At 36.5% G+C, this 21,799-nt stretch overlaps 1 protein-coding gene across 1 annotated transcript; it reads left to right on the top strand.

The window, feature by feature from the left end:
- Positions 1–787: 787 nt before the first annotated feature.
- Positions 788–15,456, top strand: LOC117329570. Its single transcript, XM_033887579.1, has 12 exons — positions 788–839; positions 3,877–3,937; positions 4,293–4,345; positions 5,331–5,407; positions 6,087–6,124; positions 6,418–6,540; positions 6,949–7,151; positions 7,447–7,611; positions 7,999–8,185; positions 8,668–8,822; positions 9,688–13,668; positions 14,067–15,456. Exons 2-12 carry the CDS (start codon positions 3,907–3,909, stop codon positions 14,289–14,291), a joined length of 5,238 nt encoding a protein of 1,745 aa, XP_033743470.1. The 5' UTR covers positions 788–839; positions 3,877–3,906; the 3' UTR covers positions 14,292–15,456.
- The last annotated feature ends 6,343 nt before the right edge of the window (positions 15,457–21,799 follow it).

The raw sequence follows: 21,799 nt of genomic DNA, 5'->3' as shown, positions 1-21,799 counted from the left end.
AAAATATAGGTGAGTTATACCGGAGAATCGCATTTTAGCTCTGTTCACGTTGAAATTCTTACTAATACTGACAAGGGTTCAGAATATTATATATTTCCCTGGTTTCACTTTGAGGGGGACCGATAATGTTTCATTAGCTCAACGGTTACGAGTAACCGTGAGCTAATACTGTACCCAGGTCGTCGGTGCCCGCGTCGGCGTCGGCGTCCCACCCCACTTTAAAGTTTTTGGGATCACTTTTTGGAAAACTTCTAAGTCCAAAAGTACACACCTCACACCCTTCTAATTTTGTTTATACATTCATTAGAGGTCTAGGAGTGATGTTATGGCAAAATCATGCAGAACAAAATTGTGATTTTTTTTCGCATTTTACCATTTTGTGGACTTTCAAAACTTTTTTCTGTTAATCATGCAGAATTTTTTTTTTATTTATTTTTTTGTTGTTTTTTTTTTTGCATTTTACCATTTAGTGGACTTAATTTTTTTGGCACAAAAACCCTCTTTAAAGATTTTGGAGGTAAGTTTTGGAAAGCTTGTAAGTACATTCATTAGAGGTCTAGGAGCGATATTATGTGACGTACAATAATTAAACTGCTATATTGCTGTGACCGCCAATTTAATGTATTGTATATATGTTATATGTACTGATGAGCTGTAAAGCTTAAAGTCAATAGAATGAATCGAATTAAATGGAATTTCAAAATGACATTGCTGCTGTCGGTGAGCTATCGCAATCATTGATTGCACTTGTTTTACAATAGTTGTCTCCCCTGGTCACTGTCACTCAGGTAAACAAACATGTCTGCTTGGTGTTATAAGCTGAAACTTGTCGGCTGAAAGTAAGTTTCGTTGCCGGTCTTTAGATGACTAAGTGACAGTAATGTCTCACTCTTAAACGTTGTATCTATATTATATATTTCTGCATAAAAAAGAATCGCATGTACATTTACAGGCTCATGTTGACATTGGTTGGAAAATAATACATGTGCATATGGAATCTATTTTAGTGGTGAGAATATTTACTACAAAATAGTCCACCCTTCTGGGCAAACTGCTAATATATTTTTTTTCGGCATAAAATGTTTAATGGAAAACAACATTACATTAAGTATTACAATGTAATGTAGACCTGAACACGTGTATAAACAGCACCAGTATACATGTACATTGTATAGTACATTATATGTATATATTGCAAAATACACGTAGAAAGAACACATTTATTCATTGTACAGTACATTATATATACTGTTAATTACATGTAGAAACATCACCTATATACATTGTATAGTACATTATATATGTACAAGTACTGTTAATTACATGTAGAAACAACACATGTATACATTGTATAGTACATGTACATTATATATGTACAAGTACTGTTAATTGCATGTAGAAACAACACATGTATACATTGTATAGTAAATTATATACAATGTATACTGCGTATTACATGTACATCTGTAGAAACAACGCATACATACATTGTACAGTACATTGTATATGTACTGTTAATTACATGTAGAAACAACAGCTACATGTATATACATTGTACAGTTCATTGTATATGTACTGTAAATTACATGTAAAAACAACACATACCTACATTGTACAGTACATTATATATGTACTGTTAATTACATGTAAAAACAACACATTTATACATTGTATAGTACATTATATATACTGTTAATTACATGTAGAAACATCACCTATATACATTGTATAGTACATTATGTATGCTGTTAATTACATGTAGAAACATCACCTATATACATTGTACAGTACATTATGTATGCTGTTAATTACATGTAGAAACATCACCTATATACATTGTATAGTACATTAATACTGTTAATTACATGTAGAAACAACACATGTATACATTGTTCAGTACATTATATATGTACTGTTAGTTACATGTATAAACAACACATGTATACATTGTTCAGTACATTATATATGTACTGTTAGTTACATGTATAAACAACACATGTATACATTGTTCAGTACATTATATATGTACTGTTAGTTACATGTATAAACAACACCTATATACATTGTACAGTACATTATGTATGCTGTTAATTACATGTAGAAACATCACCTATATACATTGTATAGTACATTAATACTGTTAGTTACATGTAAAAACAACACATTTATACATTGTTCAGTACATTATATATGTACTGTTAGTTACATGTAAAAACAACACATTTATACATTGTTCAGTACATTATATATGTACTGTTAGTTACATGTAAAAACAACACATGTATACATTGTTCAGTACATTATATATGTACTGTTAGTTACATGTAAAAACAACACATTTATACATTGTTCAGTACATTATATATGTACTGTTAGTTACATGTAAAAACAACACATGTATACATTGTATAGTACATTATATATGTACTGTTAGTTACATGTAAAAACAACACATTTATACATTGTATAGTACATTATATATGTACTGTTAGTTACATGTATAAACAACACATTTATACATTGTACAGTACATTATATATGTACTGTTAGTTACATGTATAAACAACACATGTATACATTGTACAGTACATTATATATGTACTGTTAGTTACATGTATAAACAACACATTTATACATTGTATAGTACATTATATATGCTGTTAATTACATGTAGAAACATCACCTATATACATTGTATAGTACATTAATACTGTTAATTACATGTAGAAACAACACATGTATACATTGTACAGTACATTATATATGTACTGTTAGTTACATGTATAAACAACACATGTATACATTGTACAGTACATTATATATGTACTGTTAGTTACATGTATAAACAACACATGTATACATTGTATAGTACATTATATATGTACTGTTAGTTACATGTAGAAACAACACATTTATACATTGTATAGAACATTATATATACTGTTAATTACATGTAGAAACATCACCTATATACATTGTATAGTACATTAATACTGTTAATTACATGTAGAAACAACACATTTATACATTGTATAGTACATTAATACTGTTAATTACATGTATAAACAACACATGTATACATTGTATAGTACATTATATATACTGTAAACTACATATAGTTTTTGTTACCTTATCACAACATTAAACTGGATGATGTCCGTAAATGGTGATACACTAATCTTGTATTCTATACACAATACATGCGATGTGTGTATTTAAGTAGCAGTCTGCCTAAGAATCATGCAAAATCTTAAAAAGGTGATTGATGACATGTCTCAGAATTGCATGTATCTTATTTTGATAAAAGAATTGAACTGTTGAAATTGAAAGAAAATGTTTTTAAGTAAGTGTGTTGGCCTTTTATTTTCTTTTATTGCCATATTTGTGAAATAATTACCTTTGCTCTAGTTACTATCGTAAATATCCGCGTAGAGTGCACACTTGTGTATAGTGCACAGGTACGTTTTTGATGTTCATTTTCAAAAAAAAATGTTTATATATAAAAGGCCAATTTTAATTTTGAGGTTACTCCTTAAACCAGCTCAACATCATGATTCATCATTTAGAAATATCTTCGTTTTTTTAATTATATTTAAATGACTGTTGATGTCTATGTTCATATTGTCTGTCACACTGTAGATAAAAAAAAGCTTATATGGGCTCACATTTTAAGGGGACTGCTTTCAAATCACTTCATTTTAAAGAATTTAACATGATGCTCCAGCATCAATACAAAGAACTTTAATAAGATGCATGAAGCAATGTCCTTTTGGAATTACTGGAAAATTAAAAGCCAAACAACATAGAATTTTAATAAAAAAAACAAAAATTAAAATATCTTTCTATTACTATTTCTTTTTTATATTTTTTTTTCAGCTTTAATTACAGATATATAAAACAGAACAGATGGCTTCCAAAACCAAAAACATCCCACCAGGTAAGTAGTTTTTTTATTTATTAATGATCAGTATAGATTTGATACACCTTTTTATCTAATTTTACACAGTTCAACAATATTATGTTCCTCTAAGAATAGCTATAAAGTCTCTAGCCTATAAAAAAATCTTCCAGTGCATGTTCAGTGTAAAAGCAGAAACATTATTCTTGACTATTTAAAAACATGTGACAATATTTCTGTTTCTTAAATACCAGCATTAAACAAATACAGACAATTTTTTCACACAACATAAACTATACATTTTGTACCTGTAGTTGGATTATTCTCTGTAGATATTTATAGATATTTATCCTATATTGAACATTTAACACTTTTGTTGTTTTCTTCTTTTCAGATTCCAAAAGGGTGGCAGTGAAAAGACATGATTCCTCCTTTGATTTATTGAAGGTACATGTTGTATTTAAAACCTTGGTTAATTCTTTGTTTAGCAGGAGTACAAAGCTGTTTATATAAACTAACCATTTTAGGTCACTTTTTTTTATGTCACACCACCATCAGGCTTCCATAAGTAATTGACAAATCCAACATGTTCGCGCAAACCCAAAAACTTATTTTGATCTTGCAGAAACCTTTCACAGATAAACCAGATGTTAAATTATGCTAAGGAAATTAGCTTCTTCACATACAACTGTGGCTCAGTTTATATATAATACCTGCGATTTCATTAAGAGTTATGTTACATCTTACACCTGTGATTTAATCAAGAGCTAAATGTATATAACATCTAGACTGGCCACCTGCCCTTCAGTTTTTTTTGTCAGAATTGCTCCATTTGATTCTAGATTATCTCCCCCTAGTTTGATCTTTGAATCAGACATATCCTCAATCTCATAAAGCTTTATTTATAATTTTGATATTCTAGAGATAGGCAGACAGTCTATCTTACATCTTTTACCTGTGATTTAGGAAGAGTTATGGAGATAAACTACAACAATTGTGAAACAAATGAAATGCTTATAGGTTACCCATAACCTTTGACCTCTGATTGGTCAATTGAACCCATGCAGTCACCTAGTAGAAAGGTGAATACATTACCAATGTGTACCCAACCACCCATGCTATGGAGATCTGCTTATAACCTTACACATTTTACATGCGTTAGAGTGAAAACATATGACATACCAATATTATTTATATACATGTATATTTATCAAACCACTATCTAGGAGGGTGTCACAAAATCTCTTGATTTGAACTAAACTAGATTTCACAGACCCCAAGCATAAATCATCTAGGCTCTGGATAAAGGAACAATTTAATTTACATGGGCAATGATTGGACCCATATGCCATATGGTGTATTTTGTTAAATGATGAACTACCAGCTACATCTTGTTGAATGCTGTTAGAAATTGGTAAATATTTCTTCTTAGGGGAAAACTCAACATGTTGCTTCAAAGCCAAAACCTGCCAATCAAGCATCAAAGAAACCAGTGCAGAACAAGTCAAGGTATGTCCATAGAGCAATACTGTGTATGTCTGAAAATAATTCCTCTGTGTTACCTAGGAGACATCTCCAGGTTTGTCTATAGAGCAATACTGTGTACGTCCCAGAATACCTCTGTGTTACCTAGGAGACATCTCCAGGTGTGTCTATAGAGCAATGCTGTGTACGTCCCAGAATACCTCTGTGTTACCTTGGAGATGTCTCCAGGTTTGTCTATAGAGCATTGCTGTGTATGTCCCAGAATACCTCTGTTACCTAGGAGATATCTCCAGGTTTGTCTATAGAGCAATACTGTGTACGTCCCAGAATACCTCTGTGTTACCTAGTACACATCTCCAGGTTTGTCTATAGAGCAATGCTGTGTACGTCCCAGAATACCTCTGTGTTACCTTGGAGATATCTTTCAGATACATTTAAAGAGCAATACTGTATGCCCCAGGTAAAATATCTCCGGGTTACCTAGGAGATACCTCCAGGTTTGTTTATACATAAAGCAATGAGAATATGGCATACAAGCTAGAGAAGAATATGATTGTTGTCCTATTACATGTATATTATAATTTCTTTATTTGACTGTTTACATGTTCTGTCACTGGTTGGTACCATGTGATCATTTTCATGATGTAAGCCAATTAATGATATATAAGTTGTGGATGCAATAATACTATAATTACTTTAACAGGACTGTACCAAAGACAGAAGTAAACAGTAGTAATATAGGTAGGTTGCTTTTATTTCTTAATACTTTTTATAGAGATTGGTGGTGTGATAAAAATTGTTTTGAACACGATGTAAATATCTTTGCTTTTAAAACTTAATCATGTTTCTGTCACTTGCCTTGAAATCCTCAAACATTGTTGGATCATTTATCACAACATTAGAGACCTGAGAAAGTTTGTTTTGTGGTGAAGATTACAGTGTTCTCACTTTCATTTCACTTAAAGGTTTTGCAATTAGAGTTATCTTAGTATACAAACAGAATCTGTGGTAATATTTCTTTTTACTGTTGACAGTGAAGGAAGGTTTTGACAAAAAGGCTGAGCAACAATTTGAAAGGATGCTAGAGGGAAAACTTGACAACATCCCAAACATTCCCAGATCTATCGTCCGAATCTTTATCAGCTCGACATTCTCTGGTTATTTTCAATCATGCTGCTTTCTTATCGACTTGTATCTTAAGTGATGTAAATATGGTTCAGATGGCCATACCTTTGAGAGAAAAGAGATGAAAAGAATCTCTTAAGAAAAGAACACATACCTGTCAAGTCTGTCACATTCAAATGGAGACTACTACGAATTTGAATAAAATCTACAAATGTTCCAATTAAAATTTATTTTAAAGAGTATTGACTTTCCAGTGTGTTTGAATAGTAATTACTATTAAATTCAGTTCTAGAATGGATATTTATATACATGTATACATTCTCAGAAATAGGTTTTAGTCGGTTACACTGTATTTTCTCCAGTATTTCTCCACATGATGGATCATCGATGTCATTGATACAACATATTCTGAACTAAATTCACTTTTCTGTGTTTGTCAGACATGCGGGCAGAGCGAAATGCTATTGTTCGGGAGGCAACACCAAAACTGCGAGACTTCTGTGCGGAACATGACCTTGACTTCCAGATGGTGGACATGAGGTGGGGTGTGACAGACGACAGTCAGAATGATCACACTGTGGAGAAGATTTGCTTACTGGAGGTGGAAAACTGTCAGAAAATCTCCCTGGGACCTAACTTTGTGGTGGGAAATCAATACCTCATATTGAAAATTATTGATAGTTCCGTGTAGTTTTCATAGATAAAAATAGTCTTGATCATGTATTAAACTAAACAAAAAATATTTACACCTGGAGGAAAAATGTGCCAAAACAAACTTACATTTTCACACACAGTTCCTCAGGGATCTATACTTAGAGCTCTTTTGTTTATAGCATTTAATAATGATATTCCATTGGAGATACTGTGTAAAACAATGTATAGTGTATTTTTTTTTAATTGTAACTTACCTGTTATAAATCAAAATGGATTCCTTCCAGCTTATAAAAGGCTCCAGATACGGCTTCCGTCCCATCCCTACTGAGATATCGTCGGAGGACTTCACACTACTTACCAGCTACACGACCAATCCTGAACATACAAAGCTGCTACATACCTGGTTCAAGAAGGACGACAATAGCCAACCCCCACAGTATATCCTACAGGTGTGTATATTCATGCCCCTGCCATTTTTATGGGAGTAAATTATTTTATGATTGCAGACTGAATAATGTCTGACAACTTCTCCTACAGTTTGAACATCATACACTGAAGATTTGCACTAAAACCACTATCGATGAAATGGGACATATCTGATTTATGTTACACTTGCTTTGAATTTTAGGGGGTATTACTGTGCTTAGATAGTGCTTTTAGATGTATTTAATAGGTATGGTTAAAAGTTTACATGATCATTACGGCATATCAGATCAAAGTTCACATTATCATTACAGCATATCAGGTCAAAGTTCACATTATCATTACAGCATATCAGGTCAAAGTTCACATTATCATTACAGCATATCAGGTCAAAGTTCACATTATCATTACAGCATATCAGGTCAAAGTTTACATTTTTTGGTGACTACTCACCGGGATGTGATGAGAAGCGGGCCAAAGACACGGAAAGTTGGCACCAAACATTCAGACAATTACAGTTAATCCTCAGACAAGCTGCCAAAGCTGCTGCTGATGCAGGCAAAATGTCCTCCTGTGCCCTCCATGAGTACTTCCAGTCAGGTAAGGTGAAATTCTTGCCTCATAGCTATTATCAGTATCATTGTTTTATTTCCACAATAGCAGTGTTTATTTCACCAACAAAAATAAAAATATATATTATTAGTTCATTGCTCAATTTGTTTTCATGTATTTGCCTGAGTTTGAATTACAGTATCATCTTGCCATTTTGCTTCTTATCATTAACATTTTTTCCTTTGAATTCCATAAACCTTCCAAAATATAAACTATCAATTAATAAATACCAAGTTGTTGTAAAAGGTAGATAAAGCCAGCAATTTTAATGATTTGAACAAGTAATGAATGGCCAATATCAGTTTGATCTTCCGAGACAAGTGGAGTTAAAACACTAATTGAATCCTGACATTCATTGAAAAGAATTAAATTGCAATTCTGTACTTCTTAAAATAAAATAATAAAAATAAGCAAGACACAATGTATTCTGCAATCAATAATTAAGACATTTATGTTGGTATTTATTTCAGTGACAGAGACAGAGATAAAGAAAGGCTTACTAGATGCCAAAGATCCAGTTGCCCACACTGTGGTTTACTCCCGAACCTTAACTGGGCTCAACAATGAATCTTTGTCTGACAAGGATGTCAAAAGATACATTGAGATCAAAGACAATAATGGCAAGGTTTGTGTGTGTTGAGGATTTAATACTAGGAATGGAAGCAAGTCACATTCTGCAGGGAACATGTAGTGTGTACTACCATTAGTATTTTTATTCCTACCCGCAGGGATATATAACTTACATACTTTCCACCTTTTGTATGTAAATATTCAATTTTCAAAGCAAAGATCCAAATATAATGTTTGCTAGAAGAAGATTTTGCTGAAAGTGTTTCGGATTATGCAGTTTGATGAAAGTTATGGGCAACACATCATCAGCTGTTATATGCTCATTAGTTTGTATCATAGTTTTCTTGTCGCTACCTAAATTTTGAGTTAAGTGAAATCACTGGGATTTCACTTAGATGATGGGTGTGATCAATGAAGTGTTCTTATTCCCTTTCAAGGGTCATGTGTTCACTTTGAATTAAGGTTTTGTTTTCATTATTGTCCCTTTATAGAAGCATTATCAGCTGTCTTCTTTAAGGAATTAAGTAATTGGTAAATATATTATGAAAGTATCGGAAGTGTTACCTGTCGTACTTTTACTCCATGTTTAGGTCAGAGTAGCTAGTTCTACTTTACTTTGCTCAAATGTCTTTGCTATATTCAGATCTTTGATTACCAGTAATTATCTAACTACTAGGGTTCTGTTAAACGTTAAAACTATGAACATTCTCATATTTGAATACTTCTAAGTATTCAAATACACTTAATAGGTACGGTATGTCAAAAACATAGAAATCAAACCTTTGTCTGAGGTTTAGCTTACTTAGTCTACCTACTAATGTACGATAGAAATGTATACCGTGTGTATAGGACCAACTCATTTCTTACTTGATGGGTACTTCTCTCGCAGATTAGTTCACAAAATATTTTTATCTTTGCAGCTTGAAGTTGACACTGAGATAGAGAGTCTACAGAACGAACTTTTCAATAAAGTAAAGAAGAAACTGAAAGGCTTAAACCGACGTGAATATGGAACCCCATGGATACCTGGAGGTATAGACCCAAACTCGAATAAATACCACGCAAAGTACATCGAGTGTTTCTGTAATGACTTTTTGTCGGACATGAAAGTGCTGATAGAGGACGGAATGTCAGACTACCTACCGAATATCCGCTGGTCTGAATGGTACACAGATTACGCAGAACTGATTCACCATCTCCAGTTCTGTAACACCAAGTGTGAAACGTTCTGTGGACAGGCTGATGTTCTTGATAGTGTAAAGTCATACATCCTCACTGACACATCACGCAAGCCCCTTGTTCTACATGCTCCCTCAGGGGCAGGAAAGACATCCATCATGGCTATGATCATGAAAAATCTGTCATCCTGGTTGAAGAAGAAGCATGTTGCAGTCATCCGCTTCCTCGGCACAAGCCCTTTGAGCACCAACATCTTTAATGTTTTGTTTGGTGTGTGTGCACAACTCGCTGACATCGCTAATTTCATCATGGATCCCGCGACGTATAAGACAATGAAAAATTTGATGGAATATTTACCAAGATTCCTGAGGCGGGCGGCAAGTGCCATCAAAGATCCAATCGTAATCCTTCTTGATTCTTTGGACCAGTTGACAGACGACCATAATGCATATTCGTTGGCATGGTTACCCACTGCATTGCCATCGAATGTGAAACTTATTGTGTCCACATTACCAGAAGAACATGGTATCCTGGACACACTGAGAGACATACTCCCGAGCGACCAGAGTTACATCGCTGTTCCTGAACTCTCGTTAAAAACAGGCAAGGAAATAGTCAGTAAATATCTAAGTCGGAGGAAGCGAACTTTGAATGACATTCAGCTAAAGTACCTTCTGTCCCACTTCACTAAGAGGCCAGGTCCACTCTATCTGAAGTTGCTATTAGACGAGGCGGTCAAGTGGAAGTCTTATACACCTGAACAGGAACATGTACTGGCTGACACCGTCCAAAGTGCTATCTCACATTTATTTCAAGACATGGAAACTAAGTTTGGAAAGGTTTTCACTAATCATGCTCTTGGTTACATCACTATTGCAATGAACGGTGCCTCGGAAACGGAGATGGAAGACGTCCTCTCTTGTGATGATGAAGCTCTCAACGACATATACCATTACCATGACCCACCCGTAGAAGGTATTGTTCGCATACCGCCAGTCCTTTGGGCTCGTCTCCGCTACGATCTCAAAGAATACCTTGTAGAAAGGCGTTCTCACGGCAAGTATACATTGAATTGGTACCATAGACAATTCACGGCGGTTGGACGTACATTGTACACACAGGGAAAAGATGGCCAGAAACTCCACAGAAACTTCTCCGAAATCTTCATGTACCATTCAGTCAAGCGTAGCATTCAGCTTCAATGGAGGAAAAAAAGCATTGCAGATGCTGACCGACAAATCACACCACAGGCTATGGTGAGCAAGAACATGAGAATGCTTTCCTGTCTTCCTTACTACATAAATAATGCGAAAGAAATGATATCATCAAACCTAGTCAAGGAAAAGTGCCTCTGCAATTTTCACTTCCTGAAAGCCAAGATTGCCGCATTTCCTTTGACAGCACTCCTGGAGGACCTTACAGCATTTGTGGCAAGGACAGAGGATGTCGAGGGCCAGAAGCTAAGATATTTTTTTTCTATGTGCAAATTAGAAGATCTTAGCAATGAGGAAAAGTTTAGCGTCAGCCTGTTATCCAAAATATCGCTGGTAGAGGGTGAAACCAACTTGAAAAGATTGTTAGGGACAGCATTAGAATACCTAGAATCTCAAAGAAAACCTTTGCTGATCCCGAAATATGCCTGTATGGCTCTTGGTGCCGACACCTCCAGTGCAATGAAAGATTCTCTCAAGGGCTGTGAAGATATCATAAGTGTCGGCGGGGAGTCTATTCTATTACGGCTGAGTGGCAAGGAATCAGACAAAGAAAGAAAAGATGATTATGCTGTGTACAATGCTGTTACAGAAGACCAACAAAAGGTCAGTCTCCCCGACACATTCGGGAATGGAATGATGCCAAGTTTGGACCGGGCTGGAAAGACTATTTATTATTACAACAACGGACGAATCAACGCGGTGAATCTATTCAGAAAAGTCACCATGAGTACGAAGTTATCTGATATGTCAACAGAACTGTCTGCAGAGACCAGCCCTGCCATGTGGGCTTTTGACACAGAATCCTCGTTCCTGGCCATTCTTTTTTGTGATAGAAGTATCCTTCTGATCGACTTCAGCTCCATGAAGCCGATCAGACAGATGACCTTGACAGAGGACGCAGTTGATGTTGTAAATTTAGTGTGTACTGGCTGGGACAGTCCCGCAGTCATTGTGACAGGGAACTGTGGCGAGACTGAAGAAGCCAAAGACAGCAAAGGATTCATCCGAATGTTTCCAACCTCAGACAAAAACAAAGATATAGTTGCGAAAATGCCCTTTTCATTTTCAAGTCACCTTATTTGTTTTGGAGCATCAGAAGAATTTCTTGTTGGACTTTGTAACAACGAAGTGTCATGCAAACTGATGGCAATAGAACTAGATGAGCTCGCTATCATGAGTAAGATGTCTTTACCAGATGTCATGACTCAGATATCTGTTTCCAGGAAACAGCGACTAGCGGCGGTTCTGTCCAAACAGGGGTTGGTCACCTTAGTGAACTGGGAGGAAGGGACGGTCCTAAATAAACTGTCTACTATTGAGCCTGTGTCTTGTCTGTATGTCAACTGGTCACACCGATTGGCCATGTTGGGGGACTCGAAGGGTCAGATTGGGCTATACAACATACACACAAATAGCCACTACGGCATAGTGTCCGCCGCCCATAAAAGTGACGTAGTTCGACTTGTTTGTGCCGATGATCATCTTATTTCCCTTTGTGTCAACAAGGAATTGACAACATGGTCCGTACCTGCCCTCACACAGAATGCTACACAGTCTCTCAAGCAGGAAAGTGATCCAAGCGGTCTGCTGGGCCAAACACAGGTTACCAGTGTCGACATCACCCTTGACAGTCTAGAGCTTGTGGCAGCTTCACGGGATAATACTGTCAGCATCTGGTCACTCAATGACATGTCTTTGAAATGCGCCTTTGACATCGGCATCGTAGGAAATAAGATTCAGGTGATATCCAAAGAAAGCTGCGTGGCTTTAGATAGAACCGCCGGGAAAATGAAAATTTTTCAATTAACAAATGGCGAAAGTGCTGTTGACTGTGATCTTCCCAAAGGTGCGTTGGATTTCACTGTTAGCCAAGACCGTTCACTCATGTGTATAATCTGTAAGAAAGAGAAGGGACTTATGGTTGACGTCATGGACCTTAAGGTTGGACAGTCAAAGAAAGCATTTTATCTAAAAGGTGTTCCTGAATACGAAGCTATTGATATTAGTTTAAGTGCAAACAGTAGATATATTTTGTTACGCATCAAAGTGACCGAGGAGTACTACAAGGTTGTAGAAGAATCTTGGAAAAATGAAGAGGCTTTCTACAGTAAACCCCGCCGCCACCGGTTTAGCGCGGCAGATTTGACCCAAGCCACAGGTGGACTTGTGCATTGCTCGAGAACTGTGACAAAGTTTGCTCAACTTGGAGAGGCAATCGTTGCATTTCAAGGCAATGTTGCTATGATTACAAGTCGCCGTTGGGTGTTGTTTTGGGATATTCCAACTGGCAGATGTGACAAGAAGATGAGTAAAGTGGAGAGAAAGGGAATGGTGTCCCGTCCGGACTGGCTTGGGCAGGACGTCAACAGCACGCCAATGACACTTGCCCAGAGCAACAATGGGAAATATTTGGCTCTTGGGTTAGAACAAGGCTACGTCTTTATTTACAGCACCGACTCCGGCCTACCTATTACGAAAGAGTCATCGTGTTCAAAACACACTACCTCGGTAAGCAGGAATAGACAAGTTTATGAAACACTTTTAGTTGTTCGTGTTTAAATGAATTAATCATTTTACTGATTTTGTGTTTGCTCTGAGCTTTCTCTATATCGTACTGGATTTTTGTATACAACCATTTTAAAAAAAGAATCACAAAGTTAAACGGCGTGTTATCAGAATCATTCTTGATTTTGAGATAAACCTTGTTAGTTTTGTGCGAGTTCGTGCTCAGGGACAGATTCCTAACCATAGTCCAGATATTTGCCAAACTCCTTTGAGTTCGTGATAAATATTTCCGATTGTATTTCGAACTTTCATCTAAAATGTAATGGTTCCTCGTAATCCTTAAAGTTGCTATACTATGTCATTACTCTAAAAACTTACGTATGATGACTTGTATTTGACAGGTGATACTGACAGTATTTTCGCCAAATAGTGAGTGGGTGGCTTCAGCATGTCGCAACAACACAATCAAGATTTGGGAAGTCTCTACGGGGAAGGAGGTGTTCAGCATTAAGGCCAAACTTGAGGTTATCAGCATTTGTTTTTCTTCCAACTCACAAACCCTGGTGGTGTCCATTGGATCCGAGGCCACTAGGCTACTGGTCTACAACTTCCACACAGGTCGCTAATCGTATGGTTCTTCGTTGTCACCATACCTAATCAACAGTGTTACCATAGTCCAAGAGATGTAACACCACGGGAACCTAACATTGTTACAGTGGTTTTTGGTTTATTGACCCGTGAACAACCAAGGTAATTTGAAGGCGGGGTTTCTTTGTAGCAGTTGGTGACTACCACACTGAACAACATCCATGAGGCCCGTCGCATGTCATTTAAAGCAATTAGGGAAAAGTGTCTTGTTCAAGGACACAATCACGACAGCACAGACCGGCCAGATTCTCATCTTCCCGAGAAACACAAGCCGACACGGGTAGGGAGTGTCGATTGTTTACCATGGAGAACCAATGTTACCATATTTCAACAAAATGTAGCACCATAAAAACCCGACATTGTTACCATGGGGAACCAACAGCGTTATCATATGCCACAAAAATGTAGGGACATTGGATCTCGATAGTGTCACTGTGCGTAATAGTACAGCTTGGAAACCCGACATTACCATATAACAGCAATTGAACAATGCTACCACGATGATCCAACCGTAGCGACAATTCCATGACCGTGTCTCCATAACAAGATTATGACAATCAAATACATTTACCGCGAACTAGTAGGCGATAACATGGTCCAATATACAGAGGTCACTGTGGGGCCAAACGTTGGGGTCATTTGAAAGTTTACCCTTTATGAACGGTTTCAGGATATTTTTTCTAATTTAATTTTCAGTTGTTACGGTACAGTGCATGTCGATAGGTTCAGTTTGTATACCTGAAACTCTGCCATGATATTTACTAGGATGTCTTATTTAGCAACAACAACCGTCAAATTCTCCAATTGCCTTTCGCCAATCTACATAAATCCTTCAAAATACTGTCGCTTTCTCTACCTATTAAGTGCATTGTGCATCTCGGATATACGACCAATTTCATTAATTCAAACAAGCCTACAATGATGTAACAGAAAGTTGAAAATAAGAATATTTGAATTGGTCATAGCAAGCACGTATTGTGACATCACGTAACACGAATCCCTTTATGTTGTTGACGAAAAGTCCGTTTTTATTAGGTATGATTTAAGGGGCATCTAAACAGCAAATCCAGTCAAAACATTGATATTTTACAGGCCTATAAATCCCTATTATGGTGCAATGTCACAGAAGTAACATGATGAACTTTAAGTATGTATCATGGCAAACCCTGGGTCTTGCTGTTGACATGTAATTTGTTAAGCTGTTTGTAAATTTCAACAAAACGTAAGAAAAATGCATGTTTCAGGGGGACATAATTAACTCATTTGTATCCCATATATTACACAAACTTGCCATGTCGTTTCGCTCACAAGTGTCTAAAGCACAAAATAGGAGCATTGGTTTGACCAGCTTTGACGTTATTATATGTATAAACGCTGTTTTTATTTTGACCTTGAATTACAAATGGCGGTCGTGAATGATATCACACAAATACGGCATATAAGGAGGTATTTAAAACATCAAAAATGCTCTTATTAGACAATATAAAGTATTCTTGAAGTGGCAAGAAGACTACTTTTATGAAAAAATGTTCAACCGTTGAGTTTGGGGTAAAATATGCCTATTTCTGAAAAAGGCTGCAAACTCACCAGTTTAACAAATTGACTTTAAAATGTTCTTATAACTATGATGAGATGTCTTAAATGTTTGATATAGGAGTATTGTTATTAACTGAAATGCCCCCCTTTAAGCCATATTTGTGTAAACTTATTCACAGCCGCCATTTGCATTCCAGGGTCAAAACAAAATAAGTGTTTAGACGTACATACAGTTAAATCCGGTCAAACAAATGCTCCTACCCTGTGCTATAGACACTTGTGAACATAACAGCTTGGCTATTTTTCAGGTTTGGTCATTTGCGTGACTTAGAATTATTCCATGCTACAACTTACCACAAAGTTACTCTATAGAAGAAACTGGTAGCATATATAGCAATTTATTGGTGATTGTAAGAAGCTACATGTCCAAACAAACATTTTGGTATATTACATGACATTTTTTGTGCAAATCTTTAGGTATTTATTCGTGTTTGAAATTCAACATTATTCTGCTATATAGATGACCCTTAAACAGTGATTAATCAATATTCTTACCTTAGTGGCACCAGTTCCGATTTACGATCTTTTTTAAATCATTCACTACCTAATCCAAATATTAAAATGATTACTTTAAAAGGTTGATATACCTCTCCTTTTATATGTCCACAACCGTTTAAGCTGTTTTTAATTTCCTAGCCTCCCGTCATCAGACGGGATGTTCGCCCCTAACATAACTAACGAGTCCGAAAAGAAGATAATACTAGTAGTGATTTGATTTGACAATGAGTTTTCTCTTGCTTTCTTGTCAACTACGTGTACGAAAATCAGAAATGTCTCGCGTTTCAGCTACTGACCCTCTCCGAATACTGGTAAAAGGTATTCTTGTGAATATATGTGACGAGCTGACAGGACACGGGCTGACAGGACACAGTAAGTTGGCTCATGTCAACTCGTACCGAAAGTGATGTGCAGCGGTGCGTCACGGCACTGACTAGCCTACAATGCCAAACTGTTACTATACGGACGTGTTTCCCTCTGTGTCAGTTTGAGCATAGACTCACCTTGCCGTTCACAGCTTATCATAGACTAAGTCTATAGATTCATATATTCTAATTGTGAATTATCACAATAGTATTGTATATGTCGCTGTTTACGTTATTAAAAATGTTACTTAATATTTGTGTGTTTTCTTTTGTGATAATGATCATAGCATGTATCATTATGATTACGACGAATAAATACATTATAAGCAATTGAGTAACCGAGGTATACTGATTGAATACGAGAAATGTTACAGCTTGTCTCTGTAGTTTCCCTATATTCTTAAGTTTGTTATGGCGTTAACTTCACTGTGGAAAGTCACAGCACTAACTTTGTTTTATACAGAAAACGTGTATAGAAAATGGCGTCATAATAATGGTCATCATTTATATTTCCTGTCGGGGGATTAATAGAATCTTTCATCCCTTTTGGGGTAAGATAGAGGATCTCAACCCGAGGTGGGGGAGGGGGGGGGGGGATATTGTAACACCTCGTGTTTGGGAACTTAACAATCTCCCCCCGAGGGTTGAGATCCCCTATCTCGTCCCAAAAAGGGGTGAATTATTGTTTTTTTCTTATCCTGTTTTCCAATCGTAGTGTGAACCAAATCAAAACGTATGTAAACAACAACACGTGGACGACGAATGTCTTGTGATAAGGCTGCAGCCTTACGATGTTGATTTCATACAAAATATAATTCCGATAAACTTGTCCAAAAAACGCTCCGTTAACTCTGATAATTAATACTTGTTTTAATTTTCTTTTGTGAATATTACTGATATTAACACGCAAACGTTCCGTGTCAGGTCATAGTGGCGTCACCCTGTCGAGAACAAGAAGAGCACGTTCAAAGAGCAGCACGTTCAAAGAGCACGTACTATAGCTTGTCTTTTCCCTAGGGTGAGATAAGAAAATCTCACCCCGGTAAAACTGCGGATATCCCTGTCCAGGGTAAGTGAAAACTTCGCCTTCAATGGTGGTATTTTTCTGGATATTCTGAGGAGTGGATTTTAAAGCGAAAAAATCTACTTTTAAAATACTTTTTGGCGAAGGCTTCTGTTAGGTAAACTTTGCTCATAGATTGGTGATATCACTTAAATGTATAGCTTGGAGACATGTTCGAGAGTTCTGTTCCTGATAAAAGGTGGTACTGATGTTTCAACTACGAAATGTCAAATGTCACTCGGATACGGTATATCCTGCGTTAGTCATGAAGATTCGCTGTTTTCATTGTTGACAAGCAACTAAAGAGTAATTAGTACAATTCAGCTGGTTTTTTTTTACTTATATGGAACAAGATTTTTGTCACAGTAAGTTATCTAGATACGTATGTAGAAGTAGACCACTAAAACCTACTTATAAATATATTGTTTTACTCGACTGTATATCGCCTGGTTAGCTCTATGTCGGTAGAAAACGTGAAAGTGGTAGATTGAATTACCCGACTGTCTCAAGGTATCTCATTGACTCGTGTGTACAGATTTATTATTCAAAATAGAGATATGGTCCTAAAAACGAAAGACAGCAAATATACCGATATGTTTATAACAGCAAAGGGGTATTTTAGCCGATGATTTAATCCCTAAAAGGGTGAATCATACTTTGTGTCTGGTATTGTGCGTTTCAAATTCTACACCAACAGGAATCGCAATACAGAATCTGATGTTTCTATATAAGAGTTGACTTTCTGAAATATAGCTGTGATGCTTGCACTAAATGAAAAGTACAAAAACATCGTATTTGGAGCCCTTTCGACTCTTTTTTTTTCCGGGCATGGCCATTTTTTCTAGTTGATTCAAGTCATATACAAACTGTGTCTACAATTCAGACATCCGATGGCGACTGGACATGACTAATGAAGAGATGAAAACTACTTTATTAGACTATTTTACTATATTTTCCATTTCTCGATAGTAGTATTTCTGCTTACCCATACTAAAAACGTAAGGTCTGTGTGGTGATACTGTATATACCATCTACTGACGTAAGGTCTGTGTGGTGATACTATATATATACCATCTACTGACGTAAGGTCTGTGTGGTGATACTGTATATATACCATCTACTGACGTAAGGTCTGTGTGGTGATACTATATATACCATCTACTGACGTAAGGTCTGTGTGGTGATACTGTATATATACCATCTACTGACGTAAGGTCTGTGTGATGATACTGTATATACCATCTACTGACGTAAGGTCTGTGTGGTGATACTCTATATACCATCTACTGACGTAAGGTCTGTGTGGTGATACTGTATATACCATCTACTGACGTAAGGTCTGTGTGGTGATAATATATATATACCATCTACTGACGTAAGGTCTGTGTGGTGATACTGTATATACCATCTACTGACGTAAGGTCTGTGTGGTGATACTGTATATACCATCTACTGACGTAAGGTCTATGTGGTGATACTATATATACCATCTACTGACGTAAGGTCTGTGTGGTGATACTGTATATACCATCTACTGACGTAAGGTCTGTGTGGTGATACTATATATATACCATCTACTGACGTAAGGTCTGTGTGGTGATACTGTATATACCATCTACTGACGTAAGGTCTGTGTGGTGATACTGTATATATACCATCTACTGACGTAAGGTCTGTGTGGTGATACTGTATATATACCATCTACTGACGTAATGTCTGTGTGGTGATACTGTATATACCATCTACTGACGTAAGGTCTGTGTGGTGATACTATATATACCATCTACTGAAGTAAGGTCTGTGTGGTGATACTGTATATATACCATCTACTGACGTAAGGTCTGTGTGGTGATACTGTATATACCATCTACTGACGTAAGGTCTGTGTGGTGATACTGTATATACCATCTACTGATGTAAGGTCTGTGTGGTGATACTATATATACCATCTACTGACGTAAGGTCTGTGTGGTGATACTATATATACCATCTACTGACGTAAGGTCTGTGTGGTGATACTATATATACCATCTACTGACGTAAGGTCTGTGTGGTGATACTATATATATACCATCTACTGACGTAAGGTCTGTGTGGTGATACTGTATATACCATCTACTGACGTAAGGTCTGTGTGGTGATACTGTATATACCATCTACTGACGTAAGGTCTGTGTGGTGATACTGTATATACCATCTACTGACGTAAGGTCTGTGTGGTGATACTATATATACCATCTACTGACGTAAGGTCTGTGTGGTGATACTGTATATATACCATCTACTGACGTAAGGTCTGTGTGGTGATACTATATATATACCATCTACTGACGTAAGGTCTGTGTGGTGATACTATATATACCATCTACTGACGTAAGGTCTGTGGTGATACTGTATATACCATCTACTGACGTAAGGTCTGTGTGGTGATACTCTATATACCATCTACTGACGTAAGGTCTGTGTGGTGATACTATATATACCATCTACTGACGTAAGGTCTGTGTGGTGATACTGTATATACCATCTACTGACGTAAGGTCTGTGTGGTGATACTGTATATATACCATCTACTGACGTAAGGTCTGTGTGGTGATACTATATATATACCATCTACTGACGTAAGGTCTGTGTGGTGATACTATATATACCATCTACTGACGTAAGGTCTGTGTGGTGATACTGTATATACCATCTACTGACGTAAGGTCTGTGTGGTGATACTGTATATATACCATCTACTGACGTAAGGTCTGTGTGGTGATACTATATATACCATCTACTGACGTAAGGTCTGTGTGGTGATACTATATATACTATCTACTGACGTAAGGTATGTGTGGTGATACTGTATATATACCATCTACTGACGTAATGTCTGTGTGGTGATACTATATATATACCATCTACTGACGTAAGGTCATGAATGACTTCAATGGTTTGTTACCAATATCATCATGTCCACGAGTTTCGACTGATGACACTAACACAGGATATTTAGAGATGTCAGTTGATTTGAACTATATATGTTTTAGGTTGTCATCGTAGTTCAGCATGGTTGACATTCATTAAAAATGTCCTGTATAATTTTCATCATATAAGCCGCGATGTTTGCCTGAATGAATTGAAGAGGATGTATGTATAATCTGAACCTCCATTACACCACATGGGATTATTTTGGCGTATGGAACGCAAAATTAACATATATTCAATGAATTTAACCTAATTTCAATTATTTGAAGATAGGTTCGATTAATTGAAGATACCGTATATGTAACACCCAGCATATGTTAGTCTGTGTAACCAAAAGGTGTTTTTAGCAGCTCATTCATAAATGATCTGTTAGGATATATATCAGAATCGATCTTTGACTAATGAGCGTTCTGAAAACGTTCGGGTTGGCTGCTATATATAGTGACCAACTCATGTGAGTCCGGTATGTTGTCAGCTGTATACAGGACCCCACTGGTTTGAATACTGTGTTACAACACCTAGTTATCTACCCTGGCCGCTGTCACCCGGGTAAACAAACATGGCAGCCTGATGTTACCTGTCCGGCAGTCAGAAGGTAAGATTTGTACCTGTGTTGTAATGGACGGACATATATATCGGTATGCAAACATGTGACTTGACATGCAACCAACGGTTTAACTCCAGTACATCGTTATTTAAAGATATAGCAATAAGTTTGGCAAAGTGGCTGTTTTTTATGAAGCATAATGTACAATTTTTGTACGTGTACATATGTACACTGCTAGATCTACAGGTAGAGTCAACAACACTGTATGTGTTGAGGTGTTATACACAAACTACAATCGTTCTCCCTGTCATTACTTAATTTCAGTGCGAGATGGTTGATATATATCTATATACACCGATTCGTGTACATCGTATATGTAATGACATTGTTGTACGTTTAATTGACCGGTGTCTATTTTAGGTCAGTGCTCAATTAAAGGGAACA

This window comes from Pecten maximus, chromosome 1, assembly GCF_902652985.1.
Source record: "Pecten maximus chromosome 1, xPecMax1.1, whole genome shotgun sequence".
Lineage (NCBI taxonomy): Eukaryota > Metazoa > Mollusca > Bivalvia > Pectinida > Pectinidae > Pecten > Pecten maximus.
Note: the sequence above shows the minus strand (reverse complement) of the source record. Positions and strands in the feature narration are given on the sequence as shown.

Bases quoted from the DNA above. Each gene is read 5' to 3' on its own strand.
- LOC117329570 (XM_033887579.1), top strand. From the start codon at position 3,907: ATGGCTTCCAAAACCAAAAACATCCCACCAG. The intron at 3,938-4,292 runs GTAAGTAGTTTT...TCTTCTTTTCAG, and splicing joins AACCAAAAACATCCCACCAG to ATTCCAAAAGGGTGGCAGTG. The intron at 8,823-9,687 runs GTTTGTGTGTGT...TTATCTTTGCAG, and splicing joins TCAAAGACAATAATGGCAAG to CTTGAAGTTGACACTGAGAT.